Here is a 19,767-nt window from a genome sequence, read left to right on the forward strand (position 1 = left end):
AGGAGGTTAGGGAATGGGATTTTAAAAAAAACGGTGTTAACCTGCCCCATCTGATAACAATCAGATGAATTGAAGTATTCTTGAGTGCAAAATCATGGGAAATTGTAAATATTGTTTGAGTGTGTCTCAGGATTAGCACAATCATTATTTTTACTGTATCGCCCTGGAGAAAAGCTAAAATACACAGAAATGAATTTGGCCTTAGTAGGATTTTGCCCAGAGCAGCCTTAGAACTTATTTTCTCTTCTTTCTGTCTCAGGATCAATTTTCTTACAAATTCAAAGACTTTCCTTAACCTTCAGTAAATTAGCCCAATAACTACCTTTGATTTTTGTTGCCTCATCTTTATACAGCTGTGTAATTTTCTACCAATGTGGACTGAAAGGGTGTTTTTTTTTTTTTTTTCAAAAGGCAACTAGGTTCTTTTTTTTCCTTTTTTTTGAGGAAGAAGTTTGGCTTCTGGTCCAAGAAGCTTGATCAGCAAAGCAAAACTTCTTTTTCCTCAAAGTCCAGTTGCCTTTTGAAAAAGAAAAAGAACCTTTGAGACAACTATGACCTGAACGACTGAGAATCTCCATAGACCAAAATAGACAGAACTTAACAATACAATCAGAATAGAGCTGGAAGGGACCTTCGAGGTCTTCTAGTCCAACCCTCTGCTCAAGCAGGAGACCCTGTACAATTTGAGATGTGTCCATCCAGTCTTATTACAGAAACCTCCAGGGATGAAGCACCCACGACATTAGCAACAATAGCAAGCTATTCCACTGGTTAATTGTCCTCACCATTGGGAGGTTTCTCCTTAATTCCAGGTTGTGTCTCTCCTTAATTAGTTTCCATCCATTGTTCCTTGTCCTGCCTTCCGTAGCTCTGGAGAATAGGTTGACTCCCTTCATCTTTGTGGGAAACCCAAACAAGTTTTGAGGTTCTAATTTTTCTGAGTTAGCCTTAAGATTTAAGATTTCTTTCTTGCAGCTTTTTAATATTTTGTACTGTTGGTTGACCATTCCCTCGGATGCTGTACAAGCATTTAAGATTAAAGGCACAGTTGGATTTTTTTTAAAAAAATGTTTTAAAAGTTTTTATTAAACAAACACACCCAAAAAAGAATAAAAGAAAAGAAAGTTGGATTTTTGGTTGGTTTTTTGGGGAGAAGCACTGTGTTCTTAAAACCTAATTCTGTCGCTAGTTCATTAACGGGGCAGTTGCTGTTTAATGAATTTGTGATGAGATTTAGAGAAGTCTTTTTGATAATGGAAAGAGGCATTATCCATACTTCCCACAACAGTGATAATTTCTGCTTGTGGCAGATTAGAAGAAAAGCTGGAGGTGAAAGAATATAATAATATAAAAATATTAATAAATGTTGCAGCATGGGAGAATACGGAGTTGAGTGTTAAGCAGACACCTAAAATAGTCTGCAACTAGAATCCACTCCTGTAAAATCTGGATCCTGGCTAAAAGTAGCCAGGATCCAGAATTCTATAAAATTGGTTTCAAGAAAACCGGGTTTAAATGTTTCTTGACTAGGGGTGACTTAGGTTGTCAAAAAAAGAGGCTCCATTGCAGAACAATATATTCTAGAAGCTGATATGAGGCTGTAGTTTTTTGCACTAAACAGTCAAATCTTGTGCGTGTCTTCCTTAAATACACAAATCACATTAAGCCAGGGGTGTCAAACTTCATTTCATTGAAGGCCACATCAGGATTGTGTTTGACCTCAAGGGGCTGGGGGGGGGGCGTGGTCAGGCGGGGCATGGCCAGATGGACTTCACTGTGACAGCCTCATGCAGCCCTATGCCAGTGAAAACGGAGCCCATAGCAGCCAAAAATGGAGCCTAGCGCACTGCACGTGGTCTCCCTGGGCTCTGTTTTCACTGGCAGAAGGCTGCAGGAGGCCATTGCGGCCTGCCTGAGTTCCATTTGCGCCGGTAGAGACACCGCAGGCTGGTCCACTGTTTCCAGGACGGCCCTGCGGGTCAGATCTAAACTGTTGTGGTTTGCCGGCAGCCGGTGCAGACAACAGAGGTATCGGACAGTGAGGACAAAAGGGAACCAGTCAGGGAGTCGGGTGAGGACTTGGATGAAGGGCCTGCATCCGATGCAGGGATGGGGCTAGGACCATCTAGGAGTGAGGTGCTGCTTTTGGAGCCTTTGGAGTCTGGCAGCAGCGAAGCAGAGGACCCAGGGGAGCCTGTGCCCTGTGCGCGTGTGCGCAGAGCTGCTAGAAGGCGAGAGCAGCTGAAGCAGAAGGGGCGACTCAAGAGTAAGGCTGGGAGGTGATTGCCCCTCCCATAAGGGATAAAAGTCAGACCTCAATGACGAAGAGCTTTGCAGGAAGCAAAGCCATTCAGTAATCTCCAAATCCTTCGTGAAGCTCTTTACTCTGGTCGTTTTTTTCTGGGTTTTGGGGTTGGTTTATGTTAGCCTTAATTGGAGTTCTGTTTCTTGGCAGCATTTGGCAGCATTGAAAAGCATGCTCTTATCTGGAGAAACTGTGACTAATGAGTTTTGGCTGGGAATACAAGTAATTCCCAGCATCGCATTAAAAAAAAGTTTTACTTTTAAATTCAGTTTGTATTTTATTAAGTTTGATGAAGCCTGGGCCAGAACATAAACACCCCACAGGCCAAATCTGGCCTATGGGCCTTGACACCCCTGCATTAAGCCATTGGTTTGTTTATTAATCAACCCTCTTACCAATGAAGAAGAATATTTATAGCTCAGTGTTGAAATGAAAGGTCCTCGGTGCTCTGGGTTGTTTTCTTGCAGACATTTTGTTAGGAATCTGTCCAACAATTAGTTGGGTTGGCAATATATAAACCAACAATGTATGTTTGTAGCCTTAAGACAAAATCACTGTATTGATTCTGATTGGTTGATTGTATTGCGGATTGTCATAAGAGGGTTCTAGAGATCGTGGCTTGCTCTCTCTGACATTCTGTTTCTCCGACATTCTGTTGCTGCTGTCCTTATACTTTGATAATTTTGCTTACTGTAAATGAAAAAGGCAACCGGTAAGAAGACTTTATAATTGGATATTTTTTGGACTGTTAAACGTATATGACCTGGACTGTTTATTGCAGTGGCCCCCAAACTTTTTTGTGCCACAGCCCGGTACCGGCATCACAAAATGATCTGCGGCCCATGTACCGTCATCAGCACGCATGACAAGGCAAGGCAAGCCGAGCGACCGGCCAGCCAGCCGTCCCCCGCTTCTCCCTGCCACCTTCAACGCCTCCTTTGTACCTTTGTCGATGGGCTTCGCTTCAGGACGGCTTCAGGACGGTCGCTTGGCTTGCCTTGCCTTGGGTGCTGAAAGAATCCTTGCGCCTTAGTTTCGTTCAAAGCCCCCCCTTCGATGAAACTAAGGTGCGAAGATTCCTTCAGGACCCAAATGCCGCTTTCCAACTGGAAAAGCTCACCCGGAAGCACTTTCTCGTCAAACAAGATGGCGGCGCCCAGCAAACCGGCGGCCCGGTAGGAAATGTTCCACAGACCGGTACCGATCCGCGACCCGGTGGTTGGGGACCCCTGGTTTATTGGACTGTGCTATTTCTTAAAGTAAACTTTAACTCAATTCAGTGTAGCTATGTGTGGCTGAATAATTATTCATAACTACTCTCATAAACGTTTCCATGTGCATATCCTTGTTACTCAAGGGTTATTCTGTACATATCCTAACACATTTCATCACCCAAACTTGGTAACATCATCAGGTAGAAGACCAGGGTTGTTAAACTCGTGGCCCGTGGGCCGGATGTGTCACATGTTAGCCACGCCCATGTCTGGTTTAATGAAAGGGAAAAAAGTTGCGATATGTCACGTGATGATGCCGTGATGACATGAGTTTGACACCGCTGTACTAGACTAACTAGCACTGATGATGTTACCTAGTTTGGGTGAGGAAAGAAAACAACCCAGCTCAGAGAGTATCAAGGACTCCTCAATCAATCCTGTCTCTTGCTTGTATACAAAGTAATCACGGCTTGCTTGGCCAATTCCTGAGGCTTTTTTTCCTTGTCTAGCCAAAAAGGCATTAAGAGTTGTTAACCTAATCCTGCATAACTTTTTTTCCGGTAATATCACACTACTCAATAGAGCATACAAAACATTTGCTAGACCAATACTTGAATACAGCTCATCAATCTGGAACCGCATTATGTATCTGACATTAACACAGTTGAGAAAGTCCAGAAATATTTCACAAGAAGAGTTCTCCACTCCTCTACTCATTGCAGAATACCTTATGCCACCAGACTTGAAATTATAGACCTAGACAACCTAGAACTACGCCTCCTTCGGTCCGATCTAAGTATAGTACATAAAATTATATAATACAAGAGCACACAATAGATACAAACTCAAGGTTAATCGCACCAAACTTGATTTCAGGAAATACGACTTCAGCAACAGAGTGGTCAATGTCTGGAATACTCTACCTGACTCTGTGGTTTCTTCCCCAAACCCCCAAAACTTTAACCTTAGACTGTCTACTATTGACCTCACCCTTTTCCTAAGAGGTCTGTAGGGGGCGTGCATTAGCACACCAACGTGCTTACCATCCCTGTCCTATTGTTTCTTTTTTATTCGTATCCATTTCATGTGTTCACAACCATGTTTATACTTATACCTGTTATCTAATACTTGCTTGACAAATACATAAATAAATAAATAATAAATAAATTAAATAAACATCTTGATGGGTTCATGAAAGCTTTGAGCAGCATGCAAACTAAGCATATGTCCCTAGTAAGTTTTCACATCATGCTAAGCTATAGTTATGGACACTGATCCAATCACTAGCTAGGATTTATTGCACTAAAGCAAATCATTGTTTATGCTAAGTGGAAAAGCAGGCAAAGCAGATTATAGTTTTCTGCTGGGTTCATGTGGCAAATGAAACCAACAGGAAATTGTCCTTTCTGTTTCTTATGTAGGGATAAGCTCTGCCTCAAAGCTGAAAGTGAATTTTGATCTCTAATTAAATTCATGCCAGCCAAATTTGACTGTTGGATTGCCGTTTGCTGGTCCAAATAAGCACTTTTCTCTAAAATTCCCAGAGGGATCTTTTTTTTTCTAGCCTAAGACTAAAACTAGACGGTGTCCAGGAATCCATCTAAGATAAAGAATAATTAAATGAGAAAATTTGGGATACTATCAGAAATACGTTGTGCATGTTCTGGATTGTGCCAAACCATTTCATATATTACATTTGGACTTGAGGTAAAAGCTATGATGTTTTGTTGTTTCACACACTTATTTAATATCTGAAGTTTATTATAGTATATCTTTGGGTGTAATTGACAATTCATACCAGGAGAATTCTTAAAATGTCAGAGACTATAGCAGCTTTTATTTGACTTTTTAAATCTCTTTCTGGTATCTGTAGTTATGTTCATAACTTTCACTTAAGCCAGCAAGAATTATGATGATTAATCAAATGGCAAGGGGAAAAGGAGATAGTAAACACTGGCTTATTTTCCAAAGCACCGAAGGGCTGGCGAAGAAGTAATGGGTGGAAGCTTGTTAAAGAGAGATCCAACCGAGAAGTAAGAAAAATAAATATTTGGATAGAGAGAACAATTAATGGAATAGAAACTTGCCTCCTGGATCGGTGGGTGCTCCATCAGTGGAGATTTTCAAAAATAGGCTGAACAACCATTTGAGTGGGATGGTATAAGGCAGGCGTCTCCAAACTTGGCAACTTTAAGACTTGTGGACTTCAACTCTCAGCCAGAATTCTGGGAGTTGAAGTCCACAAGTCTTAAAGTTGCCAAATTTGGGGACCCCTGATATAAGGCCTCCTGCCTTGAACAGGGGGTTGGACTAGAAGACCTCCGAGGTCCCTTCCAGCCCTGTGAATCTGTGTTCTATTTACAGTCCCTTATTTGTTGAAACCACTGGATGATAGAGCTCCCAACTTTTCAAGAATTATATAACCGGCAGAACTAAATTAAAGAGCATGAATAGATTTATCTCTGAGAATATAGCAGCTAATTTAAAAAAAACATATCTAGCACCAGCTTGAAAATGTGGAAATCGATACTATAATTGCTATAAATTTATCTATACATTTATAAATTATAAATGCTATACTATAAATCGGCGGTTCCAATCCCTAGCACCACGTAAGGGAGTGAGCTCCCTTTCCTTGTCCCAGCTTCTGCCAACCTAACAGTTCGAAAGCATGTAAAAATGCAAGTAGAAAAATAGGGACCACGTCGGTGGGAAGGTAACAGTGTTCTGTGCACCTTTGGCATTTAGTCATGCCGGCCACATGACCACGGAGACGTTTTCGGACAGCGCTGGTTCTTCAGCTTTGAAAACGGAGATGAGCACCGCCTCCTAGTGCCAGAAACGACTAGCATGTATGTGCGAGAGGAAGCTTTACCTTTACTTACTATAAATGCAAAATTGCGTTAGTACAAGTTTCCCTTAATTTTAGATGCATTTCCTCCCTGAACTGAACTGAACACACTCAAAACCGTAGAAATGGTGGCACACTTTAGAAGAAACCCTCCCATACTACCCCGTCTTACAATACTAGACAACACCATATCAACAGTAGAGACCTTCAAATTTCTAGGTTCTACTATATCACATGACCTAAAATGGACACCTAACATCAAAAACATCATCAAAAAAGCACAACTAAGACTGTTCTATCTGCGCCAACTCAGAAAGCTCAAACTGCCCAAGGAGCTGCTGATCCAGTTCTACAGAGGAATTATTGAGTCTGTCTTCTGCACCTCTATAACTGTCTGGTTTGGTTCTGCAACCCAACAAAGCAGACACAGACTTTAGAGAGTAATTAGGACTGCAGAAAAAAATTCCTATTCTATTCTATTCTATTCTATTCTATTCTATTCTATTCTATTCTATTCTATTCTATTCTATTCTATTCCATTCCATTCATTCCATTCTCCATTCTATTCTATTCTATTCTATTCCATTCCATTCCATTCCATTCCATTCATTCCATTCCATTCCATTCCACTCCACTCCACTCCACTCCACTCCACTCCACTCTCCCTTGGAAGGTGAGGGGATTAGAAGCTTGTCGGAATGAGTAGCAAACCCTGGTTTGTTTCTGTATCTAAATTCAAGAGATTGTGTTTACCACACGGCACTATGCTCCCCATTAAGATATAGCTGCAAGCTGTATTTTTTTTCATTGACCCAAAGAGGAAAGTTTCTAATTTCCTCGCTTGTTTAAAGGCAAAGAGGAAGATAGAAACGTGCAAGTTAAATTTGCTCTCGCTCCTAAAGCCCAAGCTATTGTTTGATATTCCATCTGAAAGCAACCCAATCTCACCCAATAAACAAATCCTGCTGCCGAAAAGAGATGTTTCTATTTATTTTATAGACATGGCTGACTTGGTACAAGCGTGGAAAGGTTAGCAATTGAGTTGTAATTTTGCGTGACTTAACAGACTTATTTATTTATTTGTTTGTTTTCATTTCTATGGATGAATGTAAAGGTAGGATGAGAAATGGAAGCGTTGAGTGTCCCGAGGTTTGTCTGCAGTCCAGGGAATGACTCACAAGCAAGCCATCTTAATTCCCCTTTGTAGCTGCTGTATCCACTCCCTTCCTTTCTATGGAGGTGGAAGAATTCACTGGGAATATTTCCTGTTCTTTCTTTTCAAATAAGAGGATGGCAAAAGAGGTCACTGTTGGGTTTTGACTTCCAGTTATTTGTTTCTTTTAGAAGTAAATTGAGAAGCTTCCCAAACATTTCTCAAACAAGCATCGCTAGTGTATTCTTTGTATTCTTCTGTGTATGTTTGCCATTAGTGGATGTTAATTCGGAGAGTGTTGCCAAGAGGAAAGATTAGATTCCCCGAAGATCACCAAACATGGGCCTTTGCCTTTCAGTATCCTGAACTGGCTTCATCCTTTTTTGGCAACTTGTCTTTCTGGTCAACCCTCGGGAAGTGTGGCAATCAAGCTCTTTTCCTTTATTATTTGAATGTTGATGCTTGAATCCGTTTCTTCTGGCAACCGTCCTAACTTTGCGAACTTTTAACCTTGGATGCTTCCGGTGAAATTGGGCTTGTTAGGAGATGAAGAGTAAGAAGTGGCTTTTGTTCAGAAAAGCTGACGTGGGGCGAGTCTATAGGTCAGTCATTCCCAGCAAGGGTACCCAAATATTGTTATCCTGCCGTTCTTATCAGCGCAAAAACATCTGGGCATCCCAAGTTGCGAGCCCCCGCCATAAACATTTGCAAAGCCTTGATGCCGTTTTGGTATCGCAGATCAGCGAGGCTGAAAAGCCTGAGATTAAAAAAAAAAGGGACTTACCGCACAGATCGCTGAAATTAAAGAACCCGATAAGAGGTACAAAAAAGGGGGCAGCCAAACGGATTAAAAGAGATTGCTTCAGAGGCAAGGCTCCGTCATTCTTACAAATTTCTAAATAAGAGACGACACGGGGGACACGGATAAAATCCAAACTTGGATTTCAACCCTCTTGAAATTACACACACACACACACACAGAGAGAGAGAGAGAGAGAGAGAGAGAGATTTGGGACTCCTCAACAAGAGCAGAGTTTATCTTTCAAGACATATGGGACAGGAGAGCCATTTAGATGGTTTCAAAGGAAAACCCGGACAAATTCAGAAACATAAACAGAATAACATAAAAAGCCTATAAAGCTTCAGTAAGGCCACAGCTAGAATCCTGCATCCAGTTTTGGTCACCACATTATAAAAAAAAGATGCTGAGACTCTAGAAAAAGTACAGAGAAGAGCAACCAGGATGATTAGGGGATTTGAGACTAAAACATACGATGAACGGTTACAGGAACTGGGCATGGCTAGTCTGGTGAAGAGAAGGACCAGGGGAGGCATGATAGCATCTTCCAATATTTGAGGGGCTGCCACAGAGAGGAGGAAGGGGGTCAAGCTATTTTCCAAGGCACCCAAAGGCCAGACAAGGAACAATGGATGGAAACTGAACAAGGAGAGATTCAACCTGAGAATAAGGAGAAACTTTCTGACCGTGAGAACAATCAACCCACGGAACAGAAGTTGCCCTTAGAAGAGAAGAGATTGGACCGCCATTTGTCAGAAATGGTGTTGGGTCTCCCGCTTGGGCGGGGGGTTGGACTAGATGACTTCCAAGGTCCCTTCCAACTATGATTATCTGTTAACTGTAACAGAGTTGGAAAAGGGACCTTGAAGGTTTTCTAATCCAGTGGTCACCAACCGTTCTAGCTTTGCAGACCAGTGGAGGCAGCAGGGGTGGAGTGGGAGACGGGATGGTTTTGCATGCGTGTTTTGCTTTCCCAAATGCAGCTTCACGCCCGTGCCATTTCCGCAGGCCCGTTCTGAACAGATGGGACCCGGGGCCACGGAACAGGGCTTGTTGTTCTAATCCAAGTCTTTGCTCAAGCAGAAGGCCCTATACCAGTGATGACAAACCTTTTCGGCACCGAGTGCCCAAACTGGAACGTGCCAGCTAGACTTCGTGCATGCCAGAGGGCCAGAAACTGAAGACCAGCTGGGCGGTACGCATGCACACGCCAGCCAGCTGGTCTTCATGTATGTTGGAACACCGGAAACCAAAGACCAGCTGGCTGGTGCACATGCATGCACTGGGCAGCTGTTCTTTGTGCACGTTGGAGCGCTGGAAACTCAAAGACCAGCTGGCTGGCCTGTGCAAGAGCATCGGCCGGCAGGGTTTCTGGTGCTCCGGTGCACATAAAGACCAGCTGGCAGTTGCTCACATGTGTGCCAGCCAGCTGGTTTTTGGTTTCTGGCATTCAGGCATGCACAGAGACCCAGAAACCAGAAGAGCAGCTGGCGACAGCGCACGTGTCCACAGAGAGGGCTCTTTGTGCCACCTCCGGCACATGTGCCATAGGTTCCCCATTATGGCCCTTTACCATTTGAGACAAGTGGCTGTCCAGTCTCTTAGAAGCCTCCAGTGATGAAGCACCCACAACTTCTGGAGGCAAGTAATTCCACTGGTTAATTGTCGTCACTGTTAGAAAACCTCTTCATGGAGGACAGGGGTATCCGTGGCCACCTGAAAATCTTTGACATCATAGACTTGCATACTTTGAACACCAGATGCTAGAAAGCAACAGAGGAAGATGTTCTTGGTCTTCCATTCCTACTTTTGAACTTTCCTGGACCCAATACCAAGCCACTGTGGCATATGCTGGACTTAATCAGTCACAAATGAAAAGCACAAATTAACAAATGCCTTTCATAATATTGAAAATACTTCAATCTGTTTTGTACTGTTAGGGTTCTAAGTATGAAACACTTCTATGGTTGTTATATTTTCTCTTTAAGTGTATTTTTTGTGTGTGTGAGGGTGGAAAGAACCAGTTTGGTTTAGTGGTTAAGGCATCAGGCTAGAAACCAGAAGATTCGGAGTTCTAGTCCCAGCTTAGGCATGCAAAATTGGCTGGGTGCCCTTGGGCCAGTCCTTGAGTGTCAGTTCTGTGAAAAAGGCAAGGGCAAATCATTTCTAAAAACCTTGCCAAGAAAACTTGTGTTGACCTGGGATAGGGCACGAAGGCCACACAGCCAGCTGGGAATTCAAACTCCCCTTTAATGCTCCCAACTTTACCCCAAATGCTCCCACGTTATGCAAGTCTGGGAGCAAAGCACACACACACACACACACACACAGCCGCCCCTGGCTGCGAGTAGTCCAGCAAAATGCTGTTAGCACAACGGCTTCGAAGCAAGAAGTCCAGTGAGGCAAAGGAACAAGGAAATGAATCCACAAAACAAGGCAGAGGCAATGAATTCACGAAGCAAGGAAGAAGGTAAACAGTCCTGCAAACTCCAGACAGCGGCAACAGCACACAAAACTCCACAAATTCGGCATTTATTCCCGAGAAATGCCCCTTAAGTCTCAGTCCCCAGGTCTGCATTGTGAAGAGGGGCGGGGCGCTCTACTCCCGAGTTGTCGGATTGGCCTATGCTGTTCCCTCCTCCTCTCTGTGCTTGCGAATCAGGAGGGAGCTCTCCTTGCTCATCGCCTGAGCTCTGTCCCTCCTCATTTTCACTGCCCGCCCTTTCTCGGTTGTCCTGTCCCTGTTCCCCCTGTTGGCAAGCCATCCCAAGCCAGAGGGGCCCGGGGCTGCCTCCTCCTGCTCCTCCCCACCTTCCTCCAAAGCCAACGAGACCACCCTCTCGTCCTCCATTGGCCCCAGCTCCTGCTCGTCCTCCGCAGATGCAGACTCCATGGGGGTCATGACAACTTTAGAAACTAGTCTAGACCAGTGGTCACCAACTGGTGGTCCGTGAGAAAATTTTGGTGGTCCGCAGAAAAATTATTTGCATTTTTTATATTGCACTAAATCAGGGGTCCTCAAACAACGCCCCCTGGGCTAGATATGTGCAATAAATGTTTGTGTTGCTCCCCCTTCGGCGTCTTTTTGTGTGGGTCGAAGGGGGGCAGAAATTCTGACTTGGGGTCTGCTTCAGCCTCCTGGTGCAGGGCTTTGGTCGAAGGCTGGAGGGAAGGACCACTGGTGGAGAAGAGCTGGAGGGCCTCGTTCCAATGGGACTGCATCATGGCCTGGAACTGGCTGACCATCTCAGCTCGCTGAGCCTCCAGGTGCCGGTGCCTGGCCTTGCACTCCCACAGGTCTTCCCTCTGCTTGGAAAGCCTAGGCTCCTTATCCTCAGTGAGGTGCTTCTGCTGAGCCTCCTTCTCGGTCAGATCCAATTTGAACTGAGCCGCTGTTTTGCAAACTCTCGTGGTGGCTGCTCCAACAACCGCTTCCTGTTGGGGCCCTAAGGAGCCAAGGTGGGTGAGTGAGGAATGACTGAGAGGGGAAGGCCGAATAGAGGCTGGAGAGGTGTCCCTCGACGTGAGTGACATTGAGTTGGCCACACCCACCCAGTCACATGACCACATAGCCACGTCCACCCAGCCAATCATTAGGCAGATCAGATTAGTGGTCCACGGGATTTAAAATTATGAATTTAATGGTCCCTGATATCCTAAAGGTTGGTGACCGCTGGTCTAGACACCATTGTTGGCCATAGTCCACAGTGTCTTGAAGACACAATAACTCAGTAACTCTATACTTGTCGTGCCCCTGTCAGAGTCTGAATCTGAGGAGGAAGCCGGACAGCTGAAAGGGAATGGGAGTGTGGCTCCGTGGGCTGTGGAGGAGGCTGGGGAAGGGCAAAGTCCGGCTGGGCAGGGCAGGGGAGAAGTAGAACAAGGGAGAAGGAGTTCAGAGGAAGACCCAGGCCCATCCCCTCTTCATCCTAGAGCACGCAGGGAGGAACGGAGAAGAGAGCAACACGGGTTGCGTGGCTTACGGGGGAGGAAAGGGCCCTGATTCCCTTCATTCGCCACAGCTGGGAAGACATGATAAGAAAGGCAGGCTGCGTTCGGCAGGCTGCTGGAGCAAACACTTTATCCTGTGTTGTCGTGGCTTATCTGTGTTCCTGGTGTCTTCCCAACCATGTGAGTTTTGCCATGCCTTCAAGTCTGAAATTCTTGTTCCTGCTCTGCCAAACTAATTACCTCAGTTTGACTTGTTTGGACTTTAAGTTACAGTTTGTGTTGCTCATGTTTTGGACTTAATTTTCTGCAATCAAAGGCTGTCCCTGGGAGAGTTTTTCTCCAGTCAGAAGGTAATCTGGACATTGCGGGCAAAGTTGGAGATAATAAAAAGACTCTTTTTCCTTATCTGACTATTGTTTTTGTGCCATGCCCAGGGTCATCCCAATGCTCGTACTTCCATGTTGGAAGTACCAAAGTGCTTCCGTAGTGAAAGGATTTGCTGGTGACATCACTGTTGCCCAGGGGATGCCCAGTTGGGGGGGCTCCTTTTGCATCTCCATGAAGGTGCCCATTGAAGCTGTATCATTTATCTCCTCATGCTTGCCTGCTTTCAAACAGAAGATTTGGCAGGAGCTGGAGCTCACTCTACTCAGTGGCAGCAGCGAGTCTTGAACACTAATCACCAGCCCAGCTTTCAAAGCTCCTGAGCCACTGCATTCCTAATAATCCTATCAGGGCATGACTCACCGGCAGTGGCTTATTATCTGCATGACTCACTGGCAGTGGCTCTGGATATTTTAGTTTAGAGGTCTTTTCAGCAGTCCTAGAAACACCCAAAATTAGGGTGGGCGGAGAGAATCCTATACACTCTCCTCTCCCTGGTCAGCTGTGCATGAAACTTGGTGGCTGTTCAAAAGCAATAGGAAACAATAACAAAGGTAGAATGTAAGACGACAGGATAAGAAATAATGGGTAGAAGCTCAGGAAAGAGAGATCCGACCTAGGAGTAAGGAGAAATTTTCTGACAGAACAATTAATTGGAACCCCTTGCCTCTCAGAGTTTTGGGTGCCCCATCTCTGGAATACCAAAGACGCTTTTTCCAAATGGCAACTGGACTTTCTCGGGTTGTTGGTTTTTTTTTTCTTGGAAAACTTGAGACGACCAATCTCAATCCTCTGTCAACTGGAAGTTTTTAAAAATAAACTGACAAACCAGAAGGCAAGACTAGGAACAACGGATGGAAACTAATCAAGGAGAGAAGCAACTTGGAATTAAGGGGAAACTTTCTAACAGCGAGTACAGCTGGCCTTTGGAAGTTGTGGGTGCCCCATCAGTGGAGTCGTTTCAGAAGAGACGGGGCAGCCACTTGTCAAAAATGGTATAGGGTCTCCTGGTAGAACAGTGATGGCAGACCTTTTTGTTGTGGTGTGCCGAAAGCAAGCACGCGCACGATAGCGCGCACATGTGCACATGTTGGAACCCACAATGCAATGTGCCCCCTGCTGCGCATGCAAGTGCAATACCCCCGCCCGGCCCCCATTTGTGCAGGCCTGCGAGCCCCAGCCAAACTTATCTGCACTGCGCATGCGAGCGCTTCCCACCTGATTTTCGGCCCGTTTGAGGCCGTTTTTGCCCTCCTGGAGGCTCGAGGGGAAGCCTCTGCAGCCTTGGGAGGCCGAAAAAGGAGCCTTCTGGGAATACCGGAAGTGCCCGTTTTCAGCCTCTGGAGCCCGGGGGAGGTCGTTTTTGCCCTCCCGGGGTCTCGAGGGAAGCCTCTGCAGCCTCGGGAGGCCGAAAAATGGGCCCATTTCAGCACTTCCGATATTTCCAGAAGGTCCGTTTTTTTGGCCTCCCGAGGCTGCAGAGGCTTCCCTCGAGCCTCTGGGAGGCCAAAAACAGCCTCAAACAGTCTGAAAATCAGCTGGGAGGTGTGCACATGTGCAGTGCAGATAATTTTGGCTGGGGCTCGCATGCCATAGGTTCGTCATCATGGGACTAGAAGATCTCTAAGTTCCCTTCCAGCCTATGATTCTCTGTTCTATGATTATTGAATGGTGTAAAATGATTGGTTATGTGCCATCAAGTCAGGGTTGATTTCTTAGTGGCCACATCAATTTTTCTTCAGGGGATCCATCCGCAACCAGGTCCCTCAAGATCCTCCCAACAGGGCACCCATTGCTACTGCGCTTGACTCTATCCACCTGCTGCTGGGTTATCTTCTTTCCCCTCCCAACTTTCAGGGTTTTCTTATTTGTAAATACATAACGAAGAGAACATAAGGAAGAGAACAAGGGACGCGGTGGCTCAGTGGCTAAGACACTGAGCTTGTCAATCAGAAAGGTCGGCATTTCGGCGGTTCAAATCCCTAAGCGCCGCATAACGGAGTGAGCTCCCGTTACTTGTCCCAGCTTCTGCCAACCTAGCAGTTCGAAAGCATGTAAAAAATGTAGAAAAAGTGGGAAGGTAACAGTGTTCCATGTGCCTTCAGTCTTTACTCACGCCAGCCACATGACCATGGAGAAGTCTTTGGACAGCGCTGGCTCTTCAGCTTTGTAACGGAGATGAGCACGACCCCCTGGAGCTGGAAACAACTAGCATGTATGTGTGAGGGGAACTTTTACCTTTAAAGGAAGAGAATCTGTAGATTAGTGCAATGAGAATTGGGGGAATTTTTTTTGTCGAGGACTTCTTTGAGCCAGGCTCACAGCAAACATTATAGCCAATATTTGCATGTAACATCTAAAAAGACGGCTAGTAAATATGTACTCATTGGTGTTGATTAATACTTTATGTCTTCATTCTTTGCAGAGATATTACATATAGCATTTCGCTGGAAGCTGTGACAACACTGGTCGTTTTTCTCTCCTGTCAGCTTTTCCACAAGGAAATTCTGCGGAAGAGCATCATTCATAAGTATCTCATGCATGGTCGATGGTAGGTCAGACTGCAGTGCTATTTTATAACTAGGTAGCTTTTATTCCCGAGTTTTAACGAGCATAGCAACTGTATTTACTCTGTCAAAGCAAATATTTTCTATTTAGCTGTAGGTTAACTTGCGCTCCTGAAAGATCTCCCAAGCTGATAACAGATTGACTCTCTGGGCGATAAGAATTATTTGTTATCTCACTTAAACAACAGGTTGTTAAATAAATATGGTGAGATGAAACTATTGTATGCGGTTCCACTTCATAATTTTAGGATATGGAGTGAATTAGAATGGTTCTACATTTTTACAGCAAATTTTTAAAAAAACACTTCATAGCAGGAGTTAGAAACCCATTGTTTCTAGATGTTTTAGACATTAGCCTCATCAGCCTTGAATCAGCATGGCCAGTGGCACGAGATTATGGGAACTATATTTCAAATATTTAGAATGCACGAAGTTGTGTAAGCCTAAAGCTTTGGTTTGCAGTGCAGTATTTAATGTTTTTTGTTTCTGTGAATCTCTAAAGAGTGGCCATTAGAAGTTTTTGAATTTACTTGAACCAGGTTAAGAGCAGGCTGTCTGAGATCTGCAATTTTTTTCTGCCTTCATTACTCTGTGCCTGTGAGTATTTTGGACCATAAAAATAGTTTGCAAACTACTTTTATTTTCTGAATATATAAATGGTAAGTCATATATGAATGAGTTCTGAATATATAAATAGGTCAAGGGAAACTTGTATTTATTTTCAGAGTGTGAAGACTGGCACCTCTTTTTTTAGAACCTCTGTTAACACATTTAAAATATATTAGCCTTTTTAAAATTCAGAAGAATTAAGAGAGTCTATTAGGTATCAAATTAGAGCACTGTTTCTCAAGCTTGATGAGTTTAAAATGTGTGGACTTCAACTCCCAGAATTCCCCAGGCAGCATGGCTGGCTGGGGAATTCTGGGGGTGTTGAAATCTATACATTTTAAAGTCACCAAGTTCGAGAAACACTGGATTAGGGATTTTAACATGAGATGTATCTCTTAGTGACCTGTTTTCATTTTTAAAAGAACAGTTTTAAACTTTTGCATTTTAAATAGTTTTGCAAAATAGAGGAAAAGGAATTATTTGATTGCATTCTGGTGCAGTCCCAAATCCACTTAAAACTTTGGCTCTTTTGTATTGCCAGTCTCTCATACACCAGCCGACTCGTGAAAACTTTGTTGTATAACTTCATCCGTCAAGAGCGAAGCCCTCCTCCAAGTTCCCATGTCTTCCAGCCTGAGTCCGAAGGAGGTGGACTACTGTATGGAATTGCATCAGGAGTAGCAAGTGAGTTTTATTGGTGCCATTGCTTGCCTGTATCTGTGTCCAGCAGACATTCAGTGCTTTCATTTGTCTCTATATATTGGACATGTCAGATATCTGAATCAGCTATAAATCTCCCCTCCCCACTTATCTCTCTCTATAAAATCGAAATACCACTCACGCATCATCACAAAATCTCCAGAACTGTAAAGCCTACAAACTTGAAATTTGGCATGTATGTTCCTCTTGGATCCTAGGTGCTTACTAAGGAAGGATTTTTCAAAATGACCATCAGAGCTATTAGTATTTCCTATATTATTATGCTAAGGAGTTCTACTCCACTCCTGAAAAGAAATCTGTTCCAAATGCAAAACACAAGCAGACGAGAGGAGTTTCAGTTTTACTTTCACAGCAGCAACCAGCTTTACTACAGAACAGTTGAGCTAAACCATGCCCAAGCTCCTTGCTATCTCCTTGCTCACCCAGCAAATACTGTTTCAGTTTCCAAACTGCTTTCAAATCTCTCACACACTGACAGGACACTAGCCAGATGAGTACCGATGGATGCTGGTAGGCAGAGGCAGAATTTCCCCTCACCCCCTTATTTTTCTCCCCAAAAACTAAACCCGATCACATAGTTTCATATGAAGCCCGGGTATCGAGCTAGTAAGAAACAAAAGGAGCATCCCTTTATGGTTACCTGAGATCAAAAATCCCTATTTAATTTCAGTCCTTTCTGCCTTGCATTCAAAGAGCAGAGTTAACAGGTGTGATAGATTTGTACATGTATTTATATCTCACCTTAATTTTATGAATAACTCAAGCCAGTGAACATAACTAATGCAGAAAGTTCTTGACTTATAACCGTTCATTTCGTGACTGTTTGAAATTACAACGTCACTGAACAAAGTGACTTACGACCATTTTTCTCACAGCCGTTGCAGCATCCTTGTGGTCACGTGATCAAAATTTGGGTGCTTGGCAAATGATTCCAGATTCCCTTAACAACCGTGTTACTAACTTAAGAACTGCTGCGGTTCATTTAACAACTGTGGCAAGAAAGGTCGTAAAAGGGGGCAAAATTCACTTAGCAACTGTCTCTCTCTTTGTAATAGAAATGTTGAGCTTACTAGTGATCGTAAGTCGAGGATTACCTGCACTCCTTCCTCCTCCTATTATCTCTACAACAACCGCCCTTTGAGATGAGTTAGACTGAGTGAGAGAGACTAGCCTAAGGTGAGCCAGCTGGCTATCATGCCTAATGCAGGACTAGAACTCCCAAGTCTCCTAGTGATTGGCCCAACGTCACCAAACTGCCTTTCATGACTAAGGCGGGACTAGAACCATAGTCCTCTGGTGATTGGCCCAAGGTGACTCAGCTGGCCTTCATGACTAAGGTGGGACTAGAACCATAGTCCTCTGGTGATTGACCCAAGGTGACTCAGCTGGCTTTCATGACTAAGGCGGGACTAGAACCATAGTCCTCTGGTGATTGGCCCAAGGTGACTCAGCTGGCTTTCATGACTAAGGCGGGACTAGAACCATAGTCCTCTGGTGATTGGCCCAAGGTGACTCAGCTGGCCTTCATGACTAAGGTGGGACTAGAACCATAGTCCTCTGGTGATTGACCCAAGGTGACTCAGCTGGCTTTCATGACTAAGGCGGGACTAGAACCATAGTCCTCTGGTGATTGGCCCAAGGTGACTCAGCTGGCCTTCATGACTAAGGTGGGACTAGAACTCATAGTCTCCTGGTGATTGGCCCAAGGTGACTCAGCTGGCCTTCATGACTGAAGTGGGACTAGAACTCATAGTCTCCTGATGATTGGTCCAAGGTGACTCAACTAGCCTTCACGATTAAGGTGGGACTATAACTCATAGTCTCCTGGTGATTGGCCCAAGGTGACTCAGCTGGCCTTCATGACTAAGGTGGGACTAGAACTCACAGTCTCCTGGTTTCTAGCCTGGTGCTTTAACTGCTACACTAGATTGGCTCTATGTTTAGTCCCATAGATCGTGATGTCTTCAACTGTAATCCCAAGTGAGATTTTCAAAGCTGTGATTCTGGACATGTCAATTATTCTATTCGCATTGCCTTTTCGTTTCCTTGGTGAATCCCATGAAAAAGTATCGTAATTCATCTCAAGAACCACATTTTGTGAACATTGGCAATTAGATTTCATTTCGTTTCGATAGCAGCTGCACGTCCAGTTTTACTTTACTTTTTATACAATGTCAGCGCATGTCTGGTCTGATGCATTGATAAACAATGTATGGACTGGCCTTCCCTTGAGTTGAGATAGAAATCACATTTGGTTTACCCGGCTTGTTTGGGTATCTATTTTCAGTATGAATCAATTCCATGTCTGTAGGGAATGCTAACAAGCCCTAACCACAGCGTTCTCTCTGTGTGTGGCACAAAGACCTTCATATGTGTTTTATTTCCTCTTTCTCTCCTCCCTCTGTATAACTCTTCTGCAACAAAAAAACAATTAAACCAAATTGTCTGCACTTCCTCCCAGTTAAAGACCCCACAATGAACTAAATGCTAATCCTAAACATATTTATATCCTTAATGTTTTGCTTAAGGCACGAGAAAGCAGTGAAGAAGAGTCTTGGATGATTTGAGATGCAAGCATTGCGCATCTGTAGGTCTACAGTTAGCCATTATTGGTTTTAAGTCAGGTTAACGGCAACAACAAAATCCCCTGCAGCTTTGGTCATAGAACACTTTTGATTCTCACAATCATCCAGATGTTTAGACTAGATTTAGCTTTTTTTATCCATTTACCAAGTCCTCTCGGAGGACCTGGGATAGGGAGATATTGTTTACGGCGTTCAAAGGCATTGTCACAAGAAGTAAGCTTTTCCAAGGACAGCTGCCTTTTGCAATTGATGATGGGGATGTGGTCAATGCCAATGATGTTCAAATGGTGCTCCAGTTTTTTGGGGATTGCACCCAAGGCGCCTATTGCTATTGGTACTATCCTTGCTTTATTGCCATAGTTGTTCTACTTCTGCTTACTTTGTATTTTGTTATTTTCTCCAGTTCTTTCTCTTCTATATTAATTTTATACAACAATACAATCTGTTCTTAATAATTAATAAATTAGTAGTAGTAGTCCACACATACTGTATATTATACCAATATATTATGGACATTTGACAGGAGTGTCAAATCGCAACTTTTCACTAAACCGGGCATGGGCGTGGCCAGCCTGTGACGCATCTGGCCCGTGGACCATGGTTTGACACCTGTGTCCTAGGAAGAACTT

At 44.1% G+C, this 19,767-nt stretch overlaps 1 protein-coding gene across 10 annotated transcripts in view; it reads left to right on the forward strand.

Moving 5' to 3' along the window:
* The window catches only part of DYM (dymeclin), a 245,106-nt gene that overhangs the window by 53,111 nt on the left and 172,228 nt on the right, over window positions 1-19,767 (forward strand). For all 10 annotated transcript variants that reach the window (XM_087927522.1, XM_087927523.1, XM_087927518.1 and 7 more), the window contains exons 8-9: window positions 15,083-15,208; window positions 16,375-16,517. In XM_087927522.1, the coding sequence (XP_087783648.1) occupies window positions 15,083-15,208; window positions 16,375-16,517 (269 nt within the window). The remainder of the gene's footprint in view (window positions 1-15,082; window positions 15,209-16,374; window positions 16,518-19,767) is intronic.

This window comes from Pseudonaja textilis, chromosome 2 (assembly GCF_049901715.1).
Source record: "Pseudonaja textilis isolate UNSWEBS1 chromosome 2, rPseTex1.2, whole genome shotgun sequence".
NCBI classification, from domain to species: Eukaryota; Metazoa; Chordata; class Lepidosauria; order Squamata; family Elapidae; genus Pseudonaja; species Pseudonaja textilis.